We start from the raw sequence: 23097 nt of genomic DNA, 5'->3' as shown, positions 1-23097 counted from the left end.
TACTTGTTTTAAGTAGCATTAATTGCATCGTTGAAGAAAGAGCAAATTCTTGTTCTTTAACTGTGTACTAAATGAATTTCTGAAACCTCTAGAAACAATTCTTGCCCATGGGTTGTTTTCAAAATAAAACACCTTGGGGTTATTTGGGATACCTGCATCACATGGTATGATTTTTCCCCCAGTTTCATTTTGACTATTTCTATTCACACATTCAGATCAGATCTTTGCAAACATATCCAACATTAATTTAAATTTAAATTAATTTAAAACGTCCTGTTTCTGTGAGAATTCCTCTGGTTCACTTTGAAGTGAAGTACAGGAGCAAATGCAAGTAAATTCAATTTGAAAAGGTAAAAATATGTATTGATAATACATTTCTTCAAAATATTTCCCTGGTTCTGTGATTTGTTGTTAGCTCAGAAACCTCTTGCTTTAATCTTTCTCAGTTTAGGCAAATGCTTTAGTTAATCTTTCTCAGTTTAAGGTGAATATTGTTGCTCTGTGATGCATTGAGTGTCCGGATGCTGATAGTAACTCTAGCAGCTTTTCACCATCCATCTCTGTGGTTTTGGGTTGGTTTGGTCTTTTCCCTCCCCTTGAACACAAGTGAGAAATACTAGACTCAAAATCCTATGGAGGCACAAATGACAACTGCATAAATGCATCTTGGTCATTGAGAGAAGTCTCTTTATGCACATGCAGCATGAACAGGGCAGACTCCAGAAATGCAGACTCATAACACTGCAAATCAACACAGTCACTGGAAATTAAGTTCTGGTGCTCACCTTAATCAGCGCAGAACAGTGTCCCATATCCCACTGGTATCTCCCATGGCCTCCTGGATCCACATTGCATTGTCCACCCCGTGCAGAATAATCAAATAATGCAGGAATAAGGTCCAATAGGTCTCCAACTGCATTCAGAAACTGGACATCAAAGTTGCTCAGTGGCTGAATAAAGGAGAAGATGACAAAAACCACTTGGAGACAGAAAAACATCCAAGACAGCCTCACTGGTTAGAATTTTTCTTTTGCTACTGAAGAAAGCTCTTGTATGGTCTATGAAATGCCTGCTGACAAGGCCCAGATGCTCACACTCCGTATGGCACCAGGCACTGAGGAAACTTTCAGGATCTGGTCCTTGTTAGTGGCATTACCAATGCTACAATTTCTGAGGCAAAAAGGAAGATGTACCTGTAACTCAAGAAACCTTGGTGTGTGTTTGCAAGCAGCATACCAATCAGTCTGTTGATACAGATATACTAAGGTAAAATTTAATTTTTTTGTCTATCTAGATGTCTTTTAAGAGTCTTACACTAGTACTCTTGGATTTTTATAAACACTGCAATTTAGGAAATCCTCAGGACTGAGGAGGAAGAAACAAATGAGGGAAACAAGTTAACAAATACCAATCAAACTAGCTGAAAAAAGAAAGTCAGTCAAAAGGCACTCTGCTACGTGCTTTAGAAAACACCTTATGGTTGGAGCTAGCCAGGGTTAACTACACATATCTGGTTGTGCAACATGCCCTTTAGAACCTCCTCTTACTTTGCCTCTTCAAAAATAAGAGCTTAATAGTGATTTAACCTCAACCTTCAAATACCATTTTCTATATCTTTCCTGTTCTTGCTTTCACCATGCCTTTCATTATGGCAATGCTTACAGAAAAGAAGTCAGAACACATATCACTGTAGGACTGTGATTAGTAATTTTATAATGCCACATAATCATATAGCAAAGAAACTTATTACTTGCAATATAAATCACTGTTACTAAACCATATTAAGCTATTAATAAACCTCTCTACAAACCCCAGGAAAGGGGGACAAAGAAAATTTAAACAGCACCAAATACATTTACTTTTTATTCAGAAGGCTGAATTCTGTGTTATTCATCTGCTGCTTTGGCAGAAAGAATTACCAGCAGGAAAACCAGAAATAATGTAAACTCCAGTCCATGTATCCCAAGGGACAGAATTAAGCCTTCCCACAATGCTTACACAGAAGAGAAATAAGCCATCCTGACAACTAAAACCATTCATGGCAGAAGGCCCCAACAGCAGCTATAGTTCAAGGAAGAAATCCAAAACAAATTTTCATGTATGTTACATTGCTTTAGATTATCATGTTTTTGCTGTATGGATCCAAATGGAGCAGCATCAAGAAACATGTCTTTGGATAGTTTTAAGCAACTTAGAAGTATGAATCAGTTACAAACCAGTCACAACTTCTATTTTATTGGAATCCATATACAGAGACTTGGCACTGCTTAAGCACCATTTTTCCCATTCAGCTGCACTGAAAACGCACCATACAATAAGAAAAAGCCATTTTCCCGTATCTGATTCACACAGGCATCACTGTACAGTACCACCAAGAAGGGAGCAAACTGGCTTGCATAACATTGCTCAGCCAGCCCCAAGACATTTTAATGGTACTTGACATCCATTTGCTACCACTCCATATTCTTCATAAAACCTGCTTTCACTGTAATATCTACAGTTACCTACACTGTCACTGCTACAGCATCAGTCAGAATTGCCTGCGTATTTTTAAAAAGTTTCACATTTCTGTGCTTTCTTACCATCACTCCAAATCAAAACCTCTGTAAATATTAGGAAGTCCATTCAAATTAGAACAAAAGTGCTGAGCAATGAAGCTTTCAGAACAATAGGCACAGAAATGTACTCAGAGGGCAGGAGGAAAGACCCACTCAAAGCACAGGTTATGCAAATTCCTAAGGCACTGGGTGAGATTAGGCTGCCAGCTGCCAAAGCCAGCCAAAATATCAGAGATGCAAAAGAGGGACTAGGTTGTTAAGCACTCCCTAGGGCTCTGTTTTCATTCCCCTTTTGAGGGTCAAGCAAATTTTACTCCAGTTTGTTTCCAAAAATTCATTACTTTCCTTGGATAGAACTGGTTTTGTGTTTAAGATTGTCTAATGTGACATCACATAAGCACTGTGCTTTTCTGGAGTCTCAGTAAAACAATGCATTCAAACAGAAGACACAGGAATCTGCACTGCAAGCCCATTCTGGCAATTTCAGGAGTGGTCTGAAGCATCTGCCACAACAAAGCTGCACAACAAGCTGGAAAAACTACAGCTGATTTCCAGGATATATGGAGAAATCTTCTCAATGAGGAGTTAATCAGTGTCCACTAGCAGGAATTAGACCTAAAAAACTGCATTACAACGAGTGCCTGATATAGGGCATATTACAATTTTTTGTAATCACCTTCTCCAATCTCACACAGCAATGTCAGAAATACTCCTTATATACATCATTTAGATCTTGAAGAAGAATTAATCAACTAAACTGACAAACAGAGAGGTGGTAAAGCCACATCAAAAGTCATTTTCTAGAATGTGTGGCTCCTCTAGGGTGCTGTCCTGAACAGCAAAACAAAAAATCAAATTGAGTTTGAGTTACATCCAAGGAAAGGAGAAATAAACTTACAAAGGACAGCAGAAAGAAGAGAAGCAGCCCTAAAGGCTTGTTTACATCAGACATTAAAATAGGCAAGTTATTCTATAATAGTTGTTTTCCAGTAACTTCTCCATACCTGAGCACTATGAGTACAAAATAAGGAAATAAAAATAGAGAGCTAACCTGGAGTCATTCTAGTATTTAAAACTCTGACACCTCCTTATTCAAGAGTAATATCCCCGTGTAGACAAGTCCAAGATTAATCACAGGGTTGGTAGAGCAGATGAAAAGGCTTCATGTTGAGTGCCCCTCCCTCAGAAATTGTCTTGACAAAAGGGTTGGGTTTGTTTACTGGATATAAAATGTTGCTAAACCAGATGGAATAATGTCACACTTTAACATAAAGATGTATTCAAATTTTAACATCACTCCTAATGATACCTGTAAATATTAAATTCAAAATACAGAAGTTTACAATGTACATTGCCTTCATGTAGGTCTTAATAGAAATCCCTACCTAAAATAGTCCTCAGGAGGACAGACTCCATGCAATAAAAAATCCAAAGTTTAGAACAATACAATACAAAGTATTTCCTTCATAGAGAATAAAAAAATATATACTAGTGCTACTGTCAAACCATTCAAAGCCCAGATTTTCTTTCTGCAGTAAGTCTCAGTTACCTATGGCAAGCACAATGGTTCTACAATATTCAAGTAACGCAGATCTGAATTTTAGGGAGAGCAGAAAAACAGAACATTTCAGAGATGCTTGTGTGCACATAACCCAACTCTCACTTAAGAAGTATCTGGCTATGGTTTCAAACTACCATGCATAGTACCAGAAGACAGAATTAAAAAATTAAAAGCAGATTAGCTATGAAACACCTTGTTTCCATTCTCCTGAAAAGGAAATAGTTCTATACAACTTTGCCCAGTGCTCAGTGTAACAATTCGCAGACTTTGTAAACACAGTTCCTTTTCTTCATCCCCTTTATTTCTTTTAGCCTATTGGTGTCAACCAAACAACTTCTCTCAGTGTTCACGAGAGCATCTTGTCTATGCATCATCATTCATGGTGCAGGGAAACATAAGATCCTTGAAACTCATCTCCTCTCTTCCTCTTCATTTTCACATGTCTGGTATTTCGGGAATTAAGGGGAAGAGTTTCCTAGCCTTTCTTCTAAAGCATTTCTTCTTATTTTAAGCTTAAGACAGTAGGAACGATTGTCCTCTACATATAAAGAATAATGTGTGGAATTTATAAGTACACATAGCTTTCCCAACAGCAAGTAGAACATTAGAAAACAAAATAGACTGTCACATTTGGCTTGGTTTTGTTTGGGGTTTAGGGGGTTTCTTTTGTTTTGTTTGAGTGTGGGTAAAAGAAGGAAAAGAAAAATGCCACAGTTCACACTAGAGGTATTTTTAATATTTCTGATGTTCATTACCACCATGAATCCAAACTACTGAACTACTAGAGATCAAAAGATAAACTTGTTCCTGATGATCATAATCCAAACACAATAAACACATGGAAAGGATTCTTTTATTAATGAAACAAAACAGTATATACTAAACGAAAGAGGTAAAAATAGACTTTCAAAGCAGTAAGGAAAACATGCAATAGGAATGAGATTTGCCTTTAAAAATATGCAGAATTTGTTACGGAGACTTATGTATGAAATTTCTTTGATTGTTTTCTTTTGAGAATTGAGTAACAAAAAAGTACTTGTTACTGGAGTTGTTGTCCAAACAAAATCAAAACAATTGTTTTAATTGAAGAAAAGTACAGTACTTAAAAATAACAAAAAAAATCATCTACTTGGTGACTTTATTTGTACTTTGGATGTCAGATTTCTTTAATCACAAGGAATAAGGAAGATACTGGTGGTGGTTTTGCTCATTTGGTTGGTTTGTGAGTTTAGTTGGGGCTTTTAAGTGCCAACAGTTTACCGAAGCTGAATTGATTCTCAGATAAATGGATGTGTCAAAGCTAGAATACTAGTCAGGAGCTTTGCATCTGCATCTGTTCTTATTGCCTATGTAAGCTTGGAGCAATAGCCTTCAAGCTTTGTTTCCTGAAGGAGATTCTAAGAGCAGTAAATATGTACATACAGTGGTAGAATAATCTCTCAAAAGTACTTGAAAAGTATCATGGTATCCAACAAAATGAACTTCCTGTACTTTTACAGAACTGTAAGGTGTCATTTTGATGCCAAGGAAAACCAAGGACCTAGTTGCAAGAGCAGCTGTCCAAAACGTACTCAAAGATAAGGACTGATGTTAACTAATTGGCTGTGGCAAAAAGAAAACAGCAGCACCATTTCAAGTAAGAAATACACACCCAGTGAACATTTTTGCTTTGAATAAAACTGTATGCATCTCAACATAGGTAATAATGTCCAAAACTAAAATTGTGATTGGCATGGGAAAGAGTCAAAATAGATCCCACCAACTGCTGCAAGAACATTTGGGAAAAGAAAAAAAAAAAACATTTCCTGCATATAATTGAAAAATTGAGGACACAAATATTTCAGCCTGAACCACACATCTGAACTTTCACTAAATGCACCATTTTTATATAGACATGCTGGTAAGACCTCTAAAAAGAGGATCAAAATTATGCAAACACTTCAGAGGTCAGTGCTTTTTAGTATCAAATGCATAGTTAAATAAGCAAACATCAGGGAACACATTTCACAGGTAGGACATGCCTATTACAAAGAAGTAACTCAGACACAAACCAACACTTTTCCCTTCCTCTCACATGAATCTAAAAGATTCAGAAGCAGAAAAAAAAAAAACCCCAAAAAACCCTGATGAGCTTGACAGGGTTCCTGAGTTACAAAAGGATATTAGTGTGTTCTTTTCCTAGAAAGTCAACTTTTCTAGTGTTTTCCCCTACAAATTCAGTTCCCTCAGGATGGATTATTATTACAAATGCCTTTTTTTTTCCGTTTGAGCTGGCTTTCCATTCATGAAAGGCTCAGAATAACTTCTATACAAGAAAGATGTACATGTTACTAAAATGTAATTGTTTACAATTCAGGACTTCTCAAAATTCTTTGTATGATTACCCTAGTAAGAAGGTCAACTACAATTAAGTCCTTCCTCTCACACTGAGAAACCTATCAGATATTAGACTTTAGGACAACATTATAATTGCCATATCTCTACTGGAGTTAAAGGAGTTCTGCTATTACATACAAGCTGATGATCTGGAATACAATTCTAATTGAAATTTAAAAAAAAATAAAAATGAAAAAACACACCAAAAAAAACCCCAAAAATTAAACCACCACCCAACAAAACCCCAAAATCGATTCCATCTAACCTGCCACAACACAGACCACATCTTTTGTAACCATACATTTTTAAGATTTAAAATACAGAAAAGAAGAAGCCATTTAGTAAAGTAAAACATACTCTAAGACAGAAAGGCTTTTAGAATTTGAAATCAATTGCTTGGAAATAAGAACAAAAGCTTTAATTCATGCTGTTGCAGGTACTCTTTATATCTAAAGGGTCATTTGCTTAATAAACAAGTGACAGCAACAAGCACTTTAGTGAAGTGCCTGTCTTTCCAACGTTCACATGGATACAAAAGCCACTCCCAACCTAATCACCACAGGAGTGCCCAGGGTTCCAAGCCCCTTGTGAAGAATCTCTGGTTACATGGCCCAAGTGCTCAGTCACACTATCTGCACTGAACAGGCACAGCCAAAGATTTTGCAGAATGGTATGCAGAATGAGTATTTGTCACTAAGTACCCTACTTTTGGGGTTTATTTTTAAAAAGCGGATCCCCTTCTCCTATGTTTGTTCACTAACATCCCAGCCACAGTCACTGAAAAAAAGGTGCAGCAGTCTTACTGTTTGTTTATGTAGTTTAGCCCACTCGAGGGCTCCCATGTACAGACCATCCAACTGTGCAATAATATAGCCAGCATGCCTCCAAAATGGGTCATCCTTATTATTTCTGATTTGTTGTCTTGTCCATTGATCTTGTTTCCTGCAGAGGAACAAACAGGTTGGGATTTTCTTGGGATTTTTTTAGAGTATAATTGATAATGCAGAAAAGGGACAAATACATTATGACCAGACTTACTAAAGATTTGAGGTAAATCCTGCAGATATAAACATTACATCCTTCAAGTGTAAATGTTCAGACTTAAGCAAAATACCCTACAATCATGTGCTCTATCACATTTTAGTGTCAAAGAAGGAGTTAGACTCCATGTTTCTGGAGGACTTTGCTATAGTAGATCTAGTCAGTAAAGAGAACCAAGCATTTGATAGGTCAGAAGAACCATTCCCTTTCAAATGACTATTTAAGAATAAAAATAGACCGACATTTGAAGAGCCTCCTCCTCTCCCCAGGTTCAGGTGCAATGAAAGCTTTCTGCTGGTGGTGCTCAAATGTTGCCTGAGAACTATGTCTATGCTCCTCTGAGTAACATGTGGGAGGTCAAACAACTGTACCCTGTGCCAGATCCAGTCAAGAGCCAAATCAGTGAGGTTTAGAGCATGAAGCTCCACAAGGTGAGCAGACCCTAGGGCAAGAGCCACCAACATTGTAAGGATCTCTCAGAATTCTCTATTTTGCTGTGCACAAGGGCCACAAAAGAAAAACCGGAAATGAGCATGAGATGCTGGCCTCTTCCATCCTCCTGTATCTATCCATCCAGCACTATGTAAAGTAGCAAAATAGAGAGGGCAAACCTGTAAAGGAAGCAAACAGTATATGGCTGAGAAAACCAACCAGAGTTCGCTTTCTAGAAACAACAAGATGCAAGAAGTATGTCCAGTGAAATAGGGATATGGTCAGAGCATTTAGGACTAAGGACTTCCAAGACAACACAGCAACCCATATTGCAAAACTGCCATAAAGTAAATCAGTGATGCAGGAGTTGAGGATAGAGGCAATAGAAAAGCAATACAAGGCCACCTAGTATTGCCTCTCTTCATCCAACAATGCATCTTGGGTAATACAGCTGCTATGCTGTGTCATTCTAGGAAAAAACACATACCCATTGATATGGTAGCTATCCCACTTTTCTCACAAGGATGAGCACAGCAATGCTGAAACATGATAGCAATGGAGCACTAAGATTATTTGTTCTAATTTTTGGATAAGATAAAACCAATCAACTTTATATATGCACATCAATAACAGTCAGATATTCAATCCCTTATGGAAAGGGCAAGACAAAGCAAAGATAGAAAAAAACAGTCCTTAAACGTGACCATTTCACACAAGTATTTGTAAGAGAAAAACCCACAAGTCTAAGGAGATTAAAATAATGGGTAGTCAGAGCTGAGTTTCCCAGTATCTGGTCTGGTTCTTTTCCTACTTGTAGTTTCCCCACCAGTGTAGCTGCACTATTTGAGCAGAATTACTTTTGATTTTTACAGTTAAAGAGAAAAGTGAATCAGGACTTCTGTGATTAGAATAGAATTTACATTAGTGGTAGAATAAAACACTAACCTAACTGAAGAAGAAAAGGATACACAATGCTAAAAAGATTAAGGTGCTAGGAGACCACTGTTCAGTGTGATATAGAAAATATTAGCTTTTCAAAGGATAACGCTTACTAGAATGACTTTCAGAATTCATTGACATTTTCCCTGCCCTTTGGCAGCAATGGTTTTAAACATTTCTTTGAAAGAATCAGAATTAGGGACGGGTAAATGCACTACTTCATGTATATTTAGAATTTCATTTAATAATAATGGCATTTAATCAGAGAGAAAGGAAGCCTACATTTTCCTCAGCCCATAAGGAAGAGAAAAAAAAAAAGGGTTGAAAATTCTGTCATCCTCCAACCCCAAGTCTTGACTGATTTATTTTTAGCAAATAAATACATACGCCATAAAATTCTGAACTCCACTTCGAATGGTGGGAGTCTTAATTAGTTGTGGATACATATTTGCAGCATGGTCATACATTTGCCTGAAAGAACAAGAGTAACAAGAGTTATTCCTTTGCATCTTCTGTTTACCAATCAGTTCATCAACATGCCTTGACAGACAAGCAACACAGTCCACAAAGTAAGTGTTTCCTACTCACAGAAAACACTCCAGTGCATGACAAATAAGAAAAGTAACTCAAAAGGATTGTTAAAATGTGACTTAAAATAAATTACTTTGCCAATACCTGCTCAAACTGCTGCACAATGGAAAGATAAGCAAGAATGAGATTTAACTACTTCATAGCAAAACTGCACATTCAGGAAATATTTGTAGGCCAGAAGCACCTTGAAAGCATTAGCACATTAATTTAAGCACAACAAAAATAGTCTTCTGGAGAGCTATTCTATTTGAAATTTAAAAAAAGCCACAGAGGCAAATGTAATATAATTTGCTGATTCAGTTAATTTCAGTCTTTAGAGAGAGACTTTCAGCATGATATCTAGCAGGTTTTACTTGCCAGTAACTATGCTCCTTTCTGTTTAAGCTAAGTATCTCCATTTTTAAGTGTGTATAAGACAATCCTACATGTTACCACAGAAACTCCCACTAAATAGATTCAGTTTTATGGTGGAGACCAAAATTCTTGTGATTTTTTTGTTGTTGTTGAATTCAGTTAGCGGTTTTATCTACATTAACTATTAAAAACAAAGGTTGAAAGGGCTTTGTTACTTCATTGATTAGAGGTTTTTTGTTTGTTTTCTTGAAGTGAAGTCCTTCAAGATGAAATCAACTGTCAAAAAAATGCTCAGGAGCCCAGAAATAAAGCCACCCTTCCATTTTAGCTGAAATGTAATTGTCTGTTCCAAGCCAAAATAAAACTTCAACATTTCTCCTAATGTGAGTCAAACTTAACAACATTTTTTTCCAATGAGTAATTTGGAAAAAAAAAAAAATCAGGAGACAATTATTTCACTGAGGTCTGGAATTGATAAGAGACAGAATTACACCCATCATCAGTAAATTTATCTCCTACCAAATGCTGAGAGAAAGAAAACAGTACTGAGAAAGAGATACCAGCCTTAAGGAAAGCATGTGCCAGCAAGGCAGAATTCCTGTAGTAAAATTTAGGAGGGGAGCTTTCTCTGGGAGGGATGCAGACAGGAGCTATTCCCAATTTCCCTCAAGGCATAATTAGAAAATACAGACAGAGATGACTGAACAGTTTGCTGATGACTAGAGAGAATCATCCACTGACCTACTCCCTTCTTTCTGTCCCTTGCCCCATTCCCAGACAATTACATGAACTTGATAGCATGATCCTGCTGCTTCTTATCTCAGCTCTGGCACCATTCTGACAATCAAACCTAATTGTATCACACATTCAGGCAGAACACTAATCCAGCAAAACTGTGATTTGTTTTTATTTGTAGATTGAATTAGATTTTGGAAGGGAGATGCTGGGACAAGAGGAGAGCATTCAACAGCTTCACACCATTACATTTGTCACAAAACTGCAGCTCCAACAACAATTTTAGTTCTAGAGCTTCCTGTCTCCCATGTAATGCAAGGCTACATAAAATATCATAACCTACTTCCAGAAGATGGCAAGAAAATTGGAGAAAAAGATCAATTCACAGAGAATTTAGCAAATAAAAATCCCAAGTAATTTTAGGAAGGGAACTAGAGCATAACATACTCCATACTAGAAATCAGAGCTCTCATGTCACTAAAGAGGAGCAAAGAGCACAAGCTGGTCCATCTGGCAGATGATTATTTAGGGATTAGAGCCAGATGAGGAAGATAAAATCCAGCTAGGATACTGGCCTAACCATTGCCCTAGGCCAGGAAAAATGACCAGACTTCCAGACTCAACCATCAGCTCTACTCTCTATTTTACACTCAAAGGTTATGCAACACAAGGCAGATTTTACAGCAGTACCATCTTTATGCTGTCATGACTGATGTAGAGACTGGGTTAGCTCAGAATCATGTGACCTTCTTCCAGTGGTGGCAAGATGGGTCCGGTCTTCCTCTGGGAATCCAGTGGAAAACAGGCTGCCTTAGTGTTCTGATTCTCAGGTATTATCCAGGTAGAAATGCTTGGCTCCTCCCACTGAGTGAAGCATCTCACAATGGAATGGTTTCATTTTATCCACCATGCAGTCAACCTTAATGGCCCATTAACAGCAGATATCCCCCTGGAGGGAGGATGAGTCATGGAAGAGATAAAGAACACTGCCCCACCTGGTTTTAACAGCTGGTCCATTAACCATTAACAGAAGATACCTGCCCCACCCCCCCCCCCCCCCCCGCCCCGGAATTATGAGGAATGGGTTATACAAGAGATAAAGAATAACACCTCCCCAACTGGTTTCAACAGATGGCAAATAGAATACACGCTTGTGGTTACATATTGCAACCCAAGACACATACGGATGCAAGACAGCTGGAGATCTTGGAGTTGTTTGGACTACAGGTAGCCATGTACTAAAAAGCTCTTAAGTTACCAAGCACACCCAATGTTTTTGCATTGGAAGGCTGTGCCTGAACCACCTGAAGTTCTTGTACAGGTAAGTCACATAAGGGTCTTCACTCCAGCAGTTAAGTGGCTGACAATGCAAATAAAGCCTTCCCAAAGCTAAACACATACCTACACTCTCCCTTGTTCCTACCAGGAACCAAAAGGGAAGCTTGAGCTGTGGGCACCAATGTGTGCAGAAGTAGAACAAGAGCATTTAGAGACACCTTCTCTAAGGAAAGTTGTGATGGTGCTATAGTTTCCCTAAGACAGCCTAAATGGGCCTGGCAGTCTGATGGGAATAGTTACTGATTGAGAAAGGCTGTTTCCCACTTTTACTTTAGAAGACTTGTTTAACTGTCCCATAGATAGAACATCTGCCTGCATGTTAATTAGGATTCTCAAAATTTCTAAGCAAGATGAAGGACAAGTGGACTTCTGAGTGCAATCTTAATACCTGCAGACTTAGGGAATTCTCACTTCTCTTGCAATTTAGGAAATTGTAAACACAGTCTATAAAAGGATTCATTAGTTGCAGTTTGCCAAATAAAAACCCATGGAGGTCATGTAGCTAAAATCTGAAGTAATAGGTTCTCTGTGTTATCAAGGGTCAAGTACATTACTATTTCATCTTTGCTCCTTACCTGAAATATTTTCAAAAGGTATTCCTAGCTTTTGGAGAAGCCCTCTTTATCCAAAATAGCTTGACATAACCTTACAGAAAACACTTGTTTGTAAGCCCCAGTGAGAAATATGCTTTCACTGCAGTTACAGATGGACAATAGGGCAAAGAAATAACCAAAAAAATTAAGCTCAGACAGTATCTATAATATTTGACACTCATTTTATTGACAGCAAAGCTTTCCAGGTTTTGCACTTGTCAGGGGATGTCTTGGTGGATTTTCTCAAAAGGTCTCCCCAGAAAAGCCAAGCTTTAGCTACTTCTGGTTTTGCATCTTAACCCACTCTTGCACTTAATCTCCTTTCAAGCAGCTGAATTTCCCATTTAGCTTAAAAGCCTAAGTCTCTTTCCCATTTTGCTTAAAAGCCTAAGTCTCAAGCCATACTTTTCCACATTAATACAAACCCCCAGCTTCACTTCTGTTGATTACTAGTTCTGTTATATCTACTTCTTTACAAAGGGCCACTCAGTGCTGGAGCTGTTAGCCCTATACTAACAGCAGCCAGGCTTGGAACCAACCTAAGTAAGCCCATGATCTGCAGAAGGCAAAAGCCTTGAATAGAGTAACTTGAATAACTTCACTTTTGTGAATCTTCACTTAACACACATAGGAAAAAAAATGGGAGAAAACCTCCTTCCTCTAAAACTTAGCCTAGAATAAGACAGCAGATAAATCCCCACAGACACTGTTTCACATTCAAACTACATTAAAAGGAACAGATGCATACTTAAGTTTGTTTCAAACCCAGAAGGCACACAAATCTGCTGTGGAGGCAGAACAGGAATAGGGTACGAGTGTGAGGTTCTTTCATACTACAGCACTACTTGCCATTTAATTGAGCTTAGCATGGACTGGACTACCTGTAATATGATAAAACTTAAGCGTAATCATCTATTGATTTACACACCTAGCTAAAGCCTTAGGAAAAAAACCTGTTGAACAATACCCAATTTTAATAATATTCTAAATGTAATACTAGCATTCCCCAGATTCAGGGATAGTTTATATAAGCTGAACAAATAGTGCAAGGCAGTAACCTCTCACACCAAATAATCTAACAATAGATCTCTCATGAACTTCATTTCCTTTCCCATCTGGAGTACAGGTTGTATACTGTGAACTTGAGGACTCCTTCACCCTCTCAGAAGTGTTTTGTTATTGACAAATATTATGTTAGTGAATTTCCTTTATACACTTGCAGAGACCTAAGTGCCTCACCAGCAAAACCTACTAGAGAATCATATTATCATACGCTCAGAGAACTATCCATAAATATTAATAATCCTAAAATATCTTACTAAATAAATTAATATAATCTTGTCCAGCAGCCATATCTGTTGAGCAGACAACCTTCTCTAGCTGGCCTGTGCAACACAGCCTATGGGCATTTATTTCAGTGTTCTGAAAGCAAAGTTGGTGAAGTCAAAAAGTCAGGTCACAGCAGCCATTGCAAACTTCTAGCTATGTCCTGTAGCAGCATGGAGATGGATGGTGGTTGCCGCTACCTTTGCCCAAAAAGCATCTCTTCTCAAGAAGCCACTCAGGTAGGCACACAGGCAGTCACTCAAGTCCACACTCACACACACCACAGGTAAGTCAGCGAAGAATGATGGGAAGGGTCTCCTGTACAAATTTCCAGCGAAGTTTATTTTGCAGACTCACACTGAAGGGTTCCAGGCACAGAAAGACCCAGATCAAAAGAATGCCTAGGGTTAAGTATGGGGTCAGAGGCCAATGGTCTGCTGGCACAGGGGTGGTATGAGGACAGGACAAAGGGCAATGACCTATAGGATATGAGGGCTGACCATTAGCAATACCACAAGCAATGAGGAAACAGGGAAAGGAGAAACCACTCGAACCAGGGACATAGATGAACAATAGAGGCAGGCAAGACCAACAGGCCAACGGGAAAAGCAAAACTGAGGTAAATCAACATAGTGCTGAAGAGCACCATGGGGGAAACCTTTTTCCTCACCCTAAGTGATGTGGCATTTTTGAAGCCTATGGTAGATTCTTCTGGGGCATTGCCCTGGAAGTTCCCCTATAGGCTCAAGGGCCTGCACAATGTCCCAGCATCAGAATTTTGGAAGTTTTCTTTTCCTGTGACTATGCTGATAGAACAAAAGATGAAGCTTGTTCAAGAAGAAGCCATATGTCATGTTCTTAGCTGTATCACCAGCTATAGAGAATCATGGAATCTCTTTGGTTGGAAAAGACCCTTAAGATAGTCAAGTCCAACCTACCACAGCCATTTACTATCAGTGAGTATTTCATAGTGTCATTCTGTCTTCCAACTTAGCCACAGAAAGAACAAAGTTTGGTTAATTTTTTTGGTTGGCTGTTGTTAGGGATTATGATTTTTCTGTTTGTTTTATTTCAGGAAAGAACTCCTGCACTGGATTTGTAACAAGTACAAAATTCCATCACTTTTCATAGATGTGCACTATGGGAAAGGCACAGTCCCTCAGAGCTTTCAGGAGAACATTAACCCTTCTAGACACACCTCAGTCTGCCTTCAGGCCTATAGTGTATTTTTTTTTTTTTTCAAGTTGGCCAAGACAACTCCCCATGCTGTGAAGTTTCAGTATCTGCTCTCCAGCAGTTTCCTGACAGTATTGGCTGAAAAAATCCTTAAGGAAGCCCTGCAGACCTTGCTGACAACATTTGTCCCTGCCTGATCTGCTCTCAACTGTCTGATCAGTCATCTAACTACAGGCTGGGAAAATAACCACAATTCTTGCTACTCCTTATGCACATCCTTACACTTGCATTATTTTGTGATTACATTATTTAACCAGTAATACAGATACAGTACCCATCTATCTCACTAAGATGTTGGAAGATCGTGCAGGATGAGAAGGGGAGGGCACATTCTGATCCCATAATGAATAAGCTATACTTTGTACCTGCTACTAATTAAAAGAACAGCATGCAGCTGCAAAATGTATCATTATTTTAAATGGAAAGGAACTTAGGACAATGAAAGCAAACAAAAAACCTCACAAGTACAGAAATTCACTGGAAGTGTCATGAATTGAGTTACTTCCTGATGTACTTACGGAGCTGTGAGATAGCCTTCCAAGAAGCCAGCAACATACATAATATCTTCATTGCTTAATGTCTGAGTGCCATAGCCTGCTCTGATCTCCAGGACTCCCCAGCCTGTTGTCTGTAGACTATTGTTGTAGAAGCCATAAGCATCTCCACTCCTGTCCAGCGTATTCCTGACCTGAAGTATTTTTTCAGCTCTATTCCAGTACACAGTTGCATAGTGGAGTTCTGGGGTGGAGAAGAAAGGAGATCAGGGAAACAAAATTAGTAGGTGTTTCTTATGCGATACTGAAATGTCAAGACAGTATTTTGGCAATTTAAAGAAGTTAATTTTATAGCTTTCCATCAGGTTTGGTTCTGCTACACAGATGAACACTAATACTAATATACTAAAAAAAGGCATGAGGACTAACTGGAGTTTTACAAAAGCTCACAGATAAACATTCTCATGTTATTCTTCTGGAAGTTATCGCTTTCAGTGTACAGCTCCAACATAGCAGAGTGTTGCCATAAAATTCTGAGAAGTATTTCCTTACCTGGCCCAGAAGACAATCTATAAAATCTTACTGAAAGCAACTTTAGAAGACAGCATGCCTTAGCCACTGAAAAGGATTATAAGCTGTTGATGACTTAATTTTCAATCTAAAGATTCAAGAATTTGCAAAAGCTTTCTGAAGAACCTAAGGTGGCAATAACAGAAGCACTAGGACTCAGTAGATCACAATCTTAAAGATAAAAGCACAGCAGGTATGCAATCCTTTACAAGGTACAAAATGTCTATCATCCACCTGAAATAGAACTGATCCCAAGCATGATACGAACAGGCAGGAAGAACACTAGACTTCTCAGGGCTCCATTTGGACTGATGTTTTAAAAAACATTCTTGATTACTTGTGTTTTAATCCTGCAAAGCTGAATAACAAAGAGCAAGGCAAACTGTTTTCTGAAAGAAAAAACAAAACAAACCACCAAACAAACAAAAAATCAAAAAAGTCCCACACCCTACAATTCTAACTGAATCCTCCCTAAGATAGGCTGTGATTACATCAGCCCTCTATGCATGACTGATCAAATCACTACTGCATCACTGTAAGAAGAGTTAAAAAATTGTATGTCAGAGGTCCCAGAATTATTTGAAAAGTTTTAAGGGATAAATTCATAAACAGCCCTTCTGAATGGTTGTACAGCCCTCTGACATATCATCAGCAAACTTGCTGAGGGTACACTCTGCCCCATCACTGAGGTCATCAAGGAAGGTGCTGACCAGTATCAACCACTGGCACAGACCACTTGTTACCAGCCTCCAGCTAGGCTTTGTACCACTGTGCACTAGGTCAGTCCTCATGATGTATTAGAGACACTTCTTATGGGAACAGAAAATGCATTGGTAGCACCAGAACTTTAGTAGTGAAAGAAGTTTGCTTTTTCCACATTCTATGAAAGTAAGTTGGTACATGAGTGTATTTAGAGATGAAGTAATTTCAGGGACCTAGAACACAGTGTTTAAAAACACATTGTTCATCTGCCAGGTACTGAGGCTATTTAAAGGACAGACATGACAGACTATCAGTAACTCTTCAAGCAGCTATGAGCCTAGTCTTCTGTTGTCTCCTTAACTATCTTCTAGTAATAGAAGAAGTAATTTCTACTTTAGGTTAAAAATAAACATGGGAATCACTCAAACTGAAAAATCTGTAAACAGAAGAGCAAGCTGATAAGGGTCATCACTGATGAAAGCAAAAGACCATCTTACAAAGCTAAATCTTACCTACCAAATATGTCAGGGAAAAGGAAGTTCTGTGAGGGGGTGATGCTAGGGGTCAGAGCAGAACACAACTCACCTGTCCAGCAGTAAATGAATGGGAGGCTGGTTCCAACCAAGAGGCCCATTGCAGGACAGAGAAGAGTAAACTTGCACAGTAAACAAAGATGTTGAAGAACAGATAAAAAGAGAAAGAACAAAGTAAGGCAAGCCATGACCATCTTTTCATCTCCTCAGGAGGCTGTGGAGAGGTGGCTGGAAGACAAGAGGAACCAGGGCAGCTGGGTATTGCCACTAGTGCCTGCAAACTAAATAGGTATGTAAGAATACCTATTATACCTATACAGAAACTGTGTCTGCCTAAAGCAAAATAGCTATTGCTTTCCTTTGGAAAAGAAGGTTGATGCCAAAGCCAGACAGATACATCTGACACAGGTACTCTTACACAGCCGGCTCAGTTTCTCTGTTTTAAACTCTGCCAGAGCATGAACATGCAGAGCTATTTCCAAAAGTCAGAACAAACTTTCCAATTACCCCTGGAGTTTGCCCTGCCCCAAGTTCCCTACATTACAAATTTAATCTGAAGAAAACCAGGACTCAAAGAGGATGGGAGGGAAGGGGAAACATTAAATTACAGGATAACTTGCAACAAACCTTGAGAGGCCTTTAAAGGAATAGCATCAAGGTAGCTGTTACAATTTAACAACAATGCAGGAGAACACTATTTACTGCTTTTCCTTTTGATTGACTCATCATCTGATTTCACCTTGCAGTTGGAGTTAAAACTACAAGCTTATAAACCTGTCTACACTACAATGTAATCAAAGCATTTCATACCACCTAATCTGTTACAATTTTATTCTGTGTTCATCTAAAGGAGCGGGACTGCCTTTGCCAAGAAAACCATCCAGAAGTATAACACGGAATATAGATATACAAGAAGCACGTGCACATTTTCAATCAATCCCGTTTGAGTTCTGAAACAAACAGGAGCCTTCCTATTGAATAATATTGGGATTTCTACACTTATTTTTGGAGGATGAGGCAGGGGCCCTAGCACCTCTTATCCCAGCAGTCATATTGGTCAATTTTTGCACATAAAACAATTGAAATGTCTCCATGAATCTACAAATCATCCTTTCATCATCAAAGTTAAGACTTCCAAGTGTTCAGCCTACTAGGACTCTGACGAATCAAAGACTGTGACAATCTGTAACTATTCCAGAACAATGTTGCTTAGAATAACCTCAATAATACAGCATAGCACATGCTATCTACTGAGGTAGGCCAGTGGAATCACTCTTCCCCTCCATGAGCCAGCCAGGAGAACTGCACAGCATCAGCAATGCAGAGTTTCACCACAACCACCAGCGAGGTGGGAGAGAGACATGCAGAAGTGCAGTGACAGAACATGCCTGGAAAAAAGTTTATCCTTTCTGCAGACAGTAGATACTGGGAGGACCCTCCTTCAAGCTGCCTGCTTTTAAAGATACATCAACTCTTCTGCCAAAGGTAGATCTAGAAACAGGGACTATAGCTGGGAGAGTGCTGGAATTTCTACAGCAAGTGAGAAACATCTGCTTTTTGTCAAAATTATTCCCTAAATAATGGGAAAAGGAACATATTTCAGCCAGGAATAGGAGGCAGCAGTGGTCCCTTTGAGTTTTAAGCTGAAACACCAAATCTGTTCTCTGGCTTTTGGACTCAGTACAGGCATTTCCGAAGTTATGTTAAAACTGGACATTGTCTTTTACTTGGTGGCAGTGAGAGAGTAGAAATACATACATGTGCATTAGAGTATGAAACAAGCAATTAAAGGAAATACTAAGATAGAGGACTGACACAAGATGAAACATGAGGAATGCAGATGCTGAAGAGTACATGAAGGAATGGCAGTAATTTGCAATAAAAGAACAGAATTGACAGAGAAGATGAAAAATTAAATAAAAGCAGTATGGAGATGGCCCAAGCAATCTAACAAGCACACTATTACTGACATTTATTGAATAAATTAGAGTTACAAAAATAACACCTGACATGCCTTTAAAACACCAGTAAAATTTATTTGGCAATATGCAACAGCTGCTTTTCCTTATGCTTTCTCAGCTATGAGGTGTTTTTAAAACATATATGTATCAAGTTAGGTTACTGGACTTTATAGTTAGAGAAATGAGTAGAACTCTTTTCCTTGTAGATGAAAGAACTACAAAGTCTGGGGGTGAGAAATAATATTTGTATTTTTCCTTAGTCTGACAAACAAGCAATGGAACACTGGTTAGTTCACATGTAACAAGCTAAATTAACAACTGTGAGCATCGCCTACTAATATGAAAACTACTGGTTTCCTAAACTACTAATTTTACTAATTTAACTACTATTTTTTGTCTGTGGCTTTCCAAGTGTGAAGCTGTTTTTTTGTAGAGGTGTTCTTCATAGATTCTGCCTATAAACTTTCTACTAAATAGGGAAGATATCACGCTCCTGCTTTACTGAAAACTAGTTTTGCATCACTTCAAAATACAAAACAAACAAACAAACAAAAAAAACCACAAACAAACACACACACACCAAAAAACAAACTAGAACAAAATGGCACATTTGATTTCAGTATACCTTCCCCTACAATTAATGCTCAGTAGTAACAATGTTATCTCAGTATTGCATTTATATATTTCAGGTCAACCATAATAAGGGTGTTGCTGATCAACTTTTTAATTTGAAAGAGCTTGACCTATTTTTCCATTAAAAATTTTATAGAATCATAGAATGTTAAGGGTTGGAAGTGACCTTAAAATCATCTAGTTCCAACCTCCCTGCAATAGTCAGGGTCACCTTTCACTAGTCCAGGTTGCTCAGGGCCCCATCCAACCTGCCCTTGAACATTTCCAAGGATGGGGCATCCATAACTTACTTGGGCAACCTGTGCCAGTGCCTCACCACCTCACAGAAAAGAATTTCTTTGTGTATCAAATTTCAATCTGCCCTCTTTCAGTCTAAAACCACTACGCCTTGTCCTGTCACTATATGCCCATTATAGAAAGTCCATCTCCCTCCTTTTCATAATCCCCCTCCAGGTACTAGAAGGATGCAGTGAGGTCTCTCCAGACCCTTCTCTTCTCCAGGCTGAACAACTCCAGCTCCCTCAGTCTGTCTTTGTAGGAGAGGTGCTCCTTCTCCTCTGATCATCTTTGTGGAACTCCTCTGATCCTGCCTATCCATGTGTTTAATTTTTTTAGAAGCATCCTTTTAACTATTTTTAAAAGGCTGTATAACTCTAAAGAATGAGGGAGATTTCAATATACAATTATGATTAGAATCTATTACAGAACAAAAGTATTTCAGGGCTTCTTTAGAGACTAGCTTAAACCACACAAAAAATTAACACTAAGCCCAGTAACTTTTAAATAAAGGAGTAAATGCTTTCTTGATCTGCCTGAGTATAAGCTATTTGTATTTTCTATTCTACTGGCCTTAATTCATCCTATTTCCTCATGCATTTCAGGCCTAAGTAATTTTTCAATTTGCTTCCAAAAGGCCTGTCATTACTTGAACCCTAATCTCCTGATTTGTGCTTACATCAGTGAAAAACCATATTCAAATGTGACCTATCAATTAAGAGTTTCAATCTTGTATGGTTTTCATGTTCACAAGGGTACTTACTAGTGAAGCTTGGCAAATGCAGCAAATTTGCCAAAACAGTTATAGGTACCTAGTATAGGTCACCCAGAAGAAACAAAAGTAACCACTCAACTAGTAGTTTCACTAATCTCAGAGTACCTCAATTTAAGTCATATTAAAGAACATTCTGTAGAAATATTTTCCAAAGTGCATGATGAATCATCTTCAAGGCATTCAAAATGCTAAAGAACGAACCAATTGAAAAAAACCCAAACCAACAGAATCTAGACAATTCACAATGTTGAAAGTCATTTACTCTATTAAATAGCCTAAAGGTATTTCTATTTGCTCCTTTGTAGTTTTCTACCAGTAATTCAGTTATGATGCTAGAAATCAGTTGGGTATTAGGTGCCTCATATCCTAAACTTCCTTTCATTTCTCTAGATAATTCACAGCTGACCCTTCCTTCCATGCTCCTAACTGAAGTTTTTGCCAATCCAGGTGAAGTTTTAAAAGTATGTCTGCAAGATGAGATTGGACTGTCCACAAAATTATAATGCTCATAAAATTTTCCACACGTGAAAACAACTGTTACATGAATTTCTCCTTGGTTTGTGGCACTTAATACATTAACTGGGAAATTTCTGGAAGACAAGCACCGACTGCAACCCTTAAAACCTTCAGAATTTATTAAAAGCAGCACAAGAGAGAGATATTGTGTCCCTGCCCGAGGCATCGTGGTTGGGACAAGATGATCCTTTAAGGTCCCTTCTAGCTCAAACCATTCTGGGATTCCATGTAAATTCTGAAGCACAGACCGTGACCGACACCCACAAGGTAGCACTAAAACTCTATTAGTCACATTTGCAGAATGCTGTAGGCCACAGCACCTCAACAAAATCTTCAACCTGAACAATTCCCGTGCCTGCATATGACATTGAAAACCAGCTCGGCTGGAACCTTAAGGCAATTTCCCCCCTGTTGGATCCTCAGTTTGATTCCCTGCGCCCCTTCTGGGAACTGAGAGGATGTTTAGAAAGCGCCGATACCGAACGCCCACGAGGCAGCACGGTGGCTCCAGCGCGGCCGCCGGGGCACGAGGTGCTCCCGGAGCTGCCCCTAAGGGGGCCACAGCCAGCTCGGCCTGCGGGGTCCCGCCTTGGGGAGCGGGGGCCCAGCGGCCTCGCACCTGCACCCCAGGCAGCACGAGGCGCGGCTGCTACAGGGGGTGTGTGGCCCCCTCTCTCCACCCTGGGAGAGCCGCGCCGCCTCCGCCGCAGCCTAGCCCGGGCCTGGCCATCCCTCTCCCGATCGCCTGGCAACCCCGGGGCTGGGGGCACTCGCGGGACAGTCGCGATACCTCCTTTCGTCCCGCCCAGCACGGTGAGAGGGCTTTGGCAGGCCGCCCCCCGCGCTCCCGCTCGCCTCACCTGCGCGGCCACCCGCCGCCGCACACACGAGGACGAGAGCCCAGCACCAGCGGCCCACACCGCCACCCGCCCGGGCCATACCGCCGCTCCCCTGCGCCTCCTCCGAGAGCCGGGAGGCGGCGGGACTTTAAGAAGTTCCCTCGCTCAGGGCAGGTCTCGCCCCTGCCCCCGCCTCCTCCCGTGCCCGCCCCGGCCGCAGCGACCTGTGCTGGAGGTGGCCCTGCCGGGGACGGTTGCTCCCCGCGCCGTCGGCCGGGATGTGTCCCGGGAGGGGCGGCGTCTTTCCTGCCCCGATACGGGTTTGGACAGCCCACGGCCTGGCTGAGGTGTGGAACTCACTTCTGACCGGGGTCTGGCCCCGCAGGGTAGTGACGGCGGGTCCTCAGGCAGGTGCCAGCCCCTGGACTTCCCGAGGGTGATTAACCTAAAAGGGGTGAAGATTTACCAAGAAACACCTCCGAAAAGACACAAGAGGAGTTGGGCCATGCCTTGCAGAACTATGTGTTTTGCATCACAGGAAGGGCAGCTTTCAGTCCTATTGGGAACAGCAACTGCTGTGTGTGTCCCAGCAGAAGAAATGAGGGACAGAACTTTTCCTAGAGTTTTACAGATAGAGACAACTTTCCGTGGGGTTTTCCTTTGCACCCATGATTCAGACCATTTTGAGGCACTACATTTTTGTCTCACCCAGTGTTGG

The 23097-nt window shown here is 39.8% G+C and overlaps 1 protein-coding gene across 1 annotated transcript in view; it reads right to left on the bottom strand.

The window, feature by feature from the left end:
• The window catches only part of PLBD1 (phospholipase B domain containing 1), a 37433-nt gene extending 14789 nt beyond the window's left edge, over positions 1 to 22644 (bottom strand). Inside the window, exons 1-5 of the mRNA XM_063396133.1 lie at positions 22401 to 22644; positions 15599 to 15818; positions 9295 to 9378; positions 7299 to 7437; positions 786 to 950 (exon numbers count right to left, since the gene is read on the bottom strand). Coding sequence (XP_063252203.1) covers positions 786 to 950; positions 7299 to 7437; positions 9295 to 9378; positions 15599 to 15818; positions 22401 to 22479 — 687 coding nt within the window. The 5' untranslated portion in view covers positions 22480 to 22644. The remainder of the gene's footprint in view (positions 1 to 785; positions 951 to 7298; positions 7438 to 9294; positions 9379 to 15598; positions 15819 to 22400) is intronic.
• Positions 22645 to 23097: the final 453 nt, after the last annotated feature.

Source organism: Prinia subflava, chromosome 4, assembly GCF_021018805.1.
Source record: "Prinia subflava isolate CZ2003 ecotype Zambia chromosome 4, Cam_Psub_1.2, whole genome shotgun sequence".
NCBI classification, from domain to species: domain Eukaryota; kingdom Metazoa; phylum Chordata; class Aves; order Passeriformes; family Cisticolidae; genus Prinia; species Prinia subflava.
Note: the sequence above shows the minus strand (reverse complement) of the source record. Positions and strands in the feature narration are given on the sequence as shown.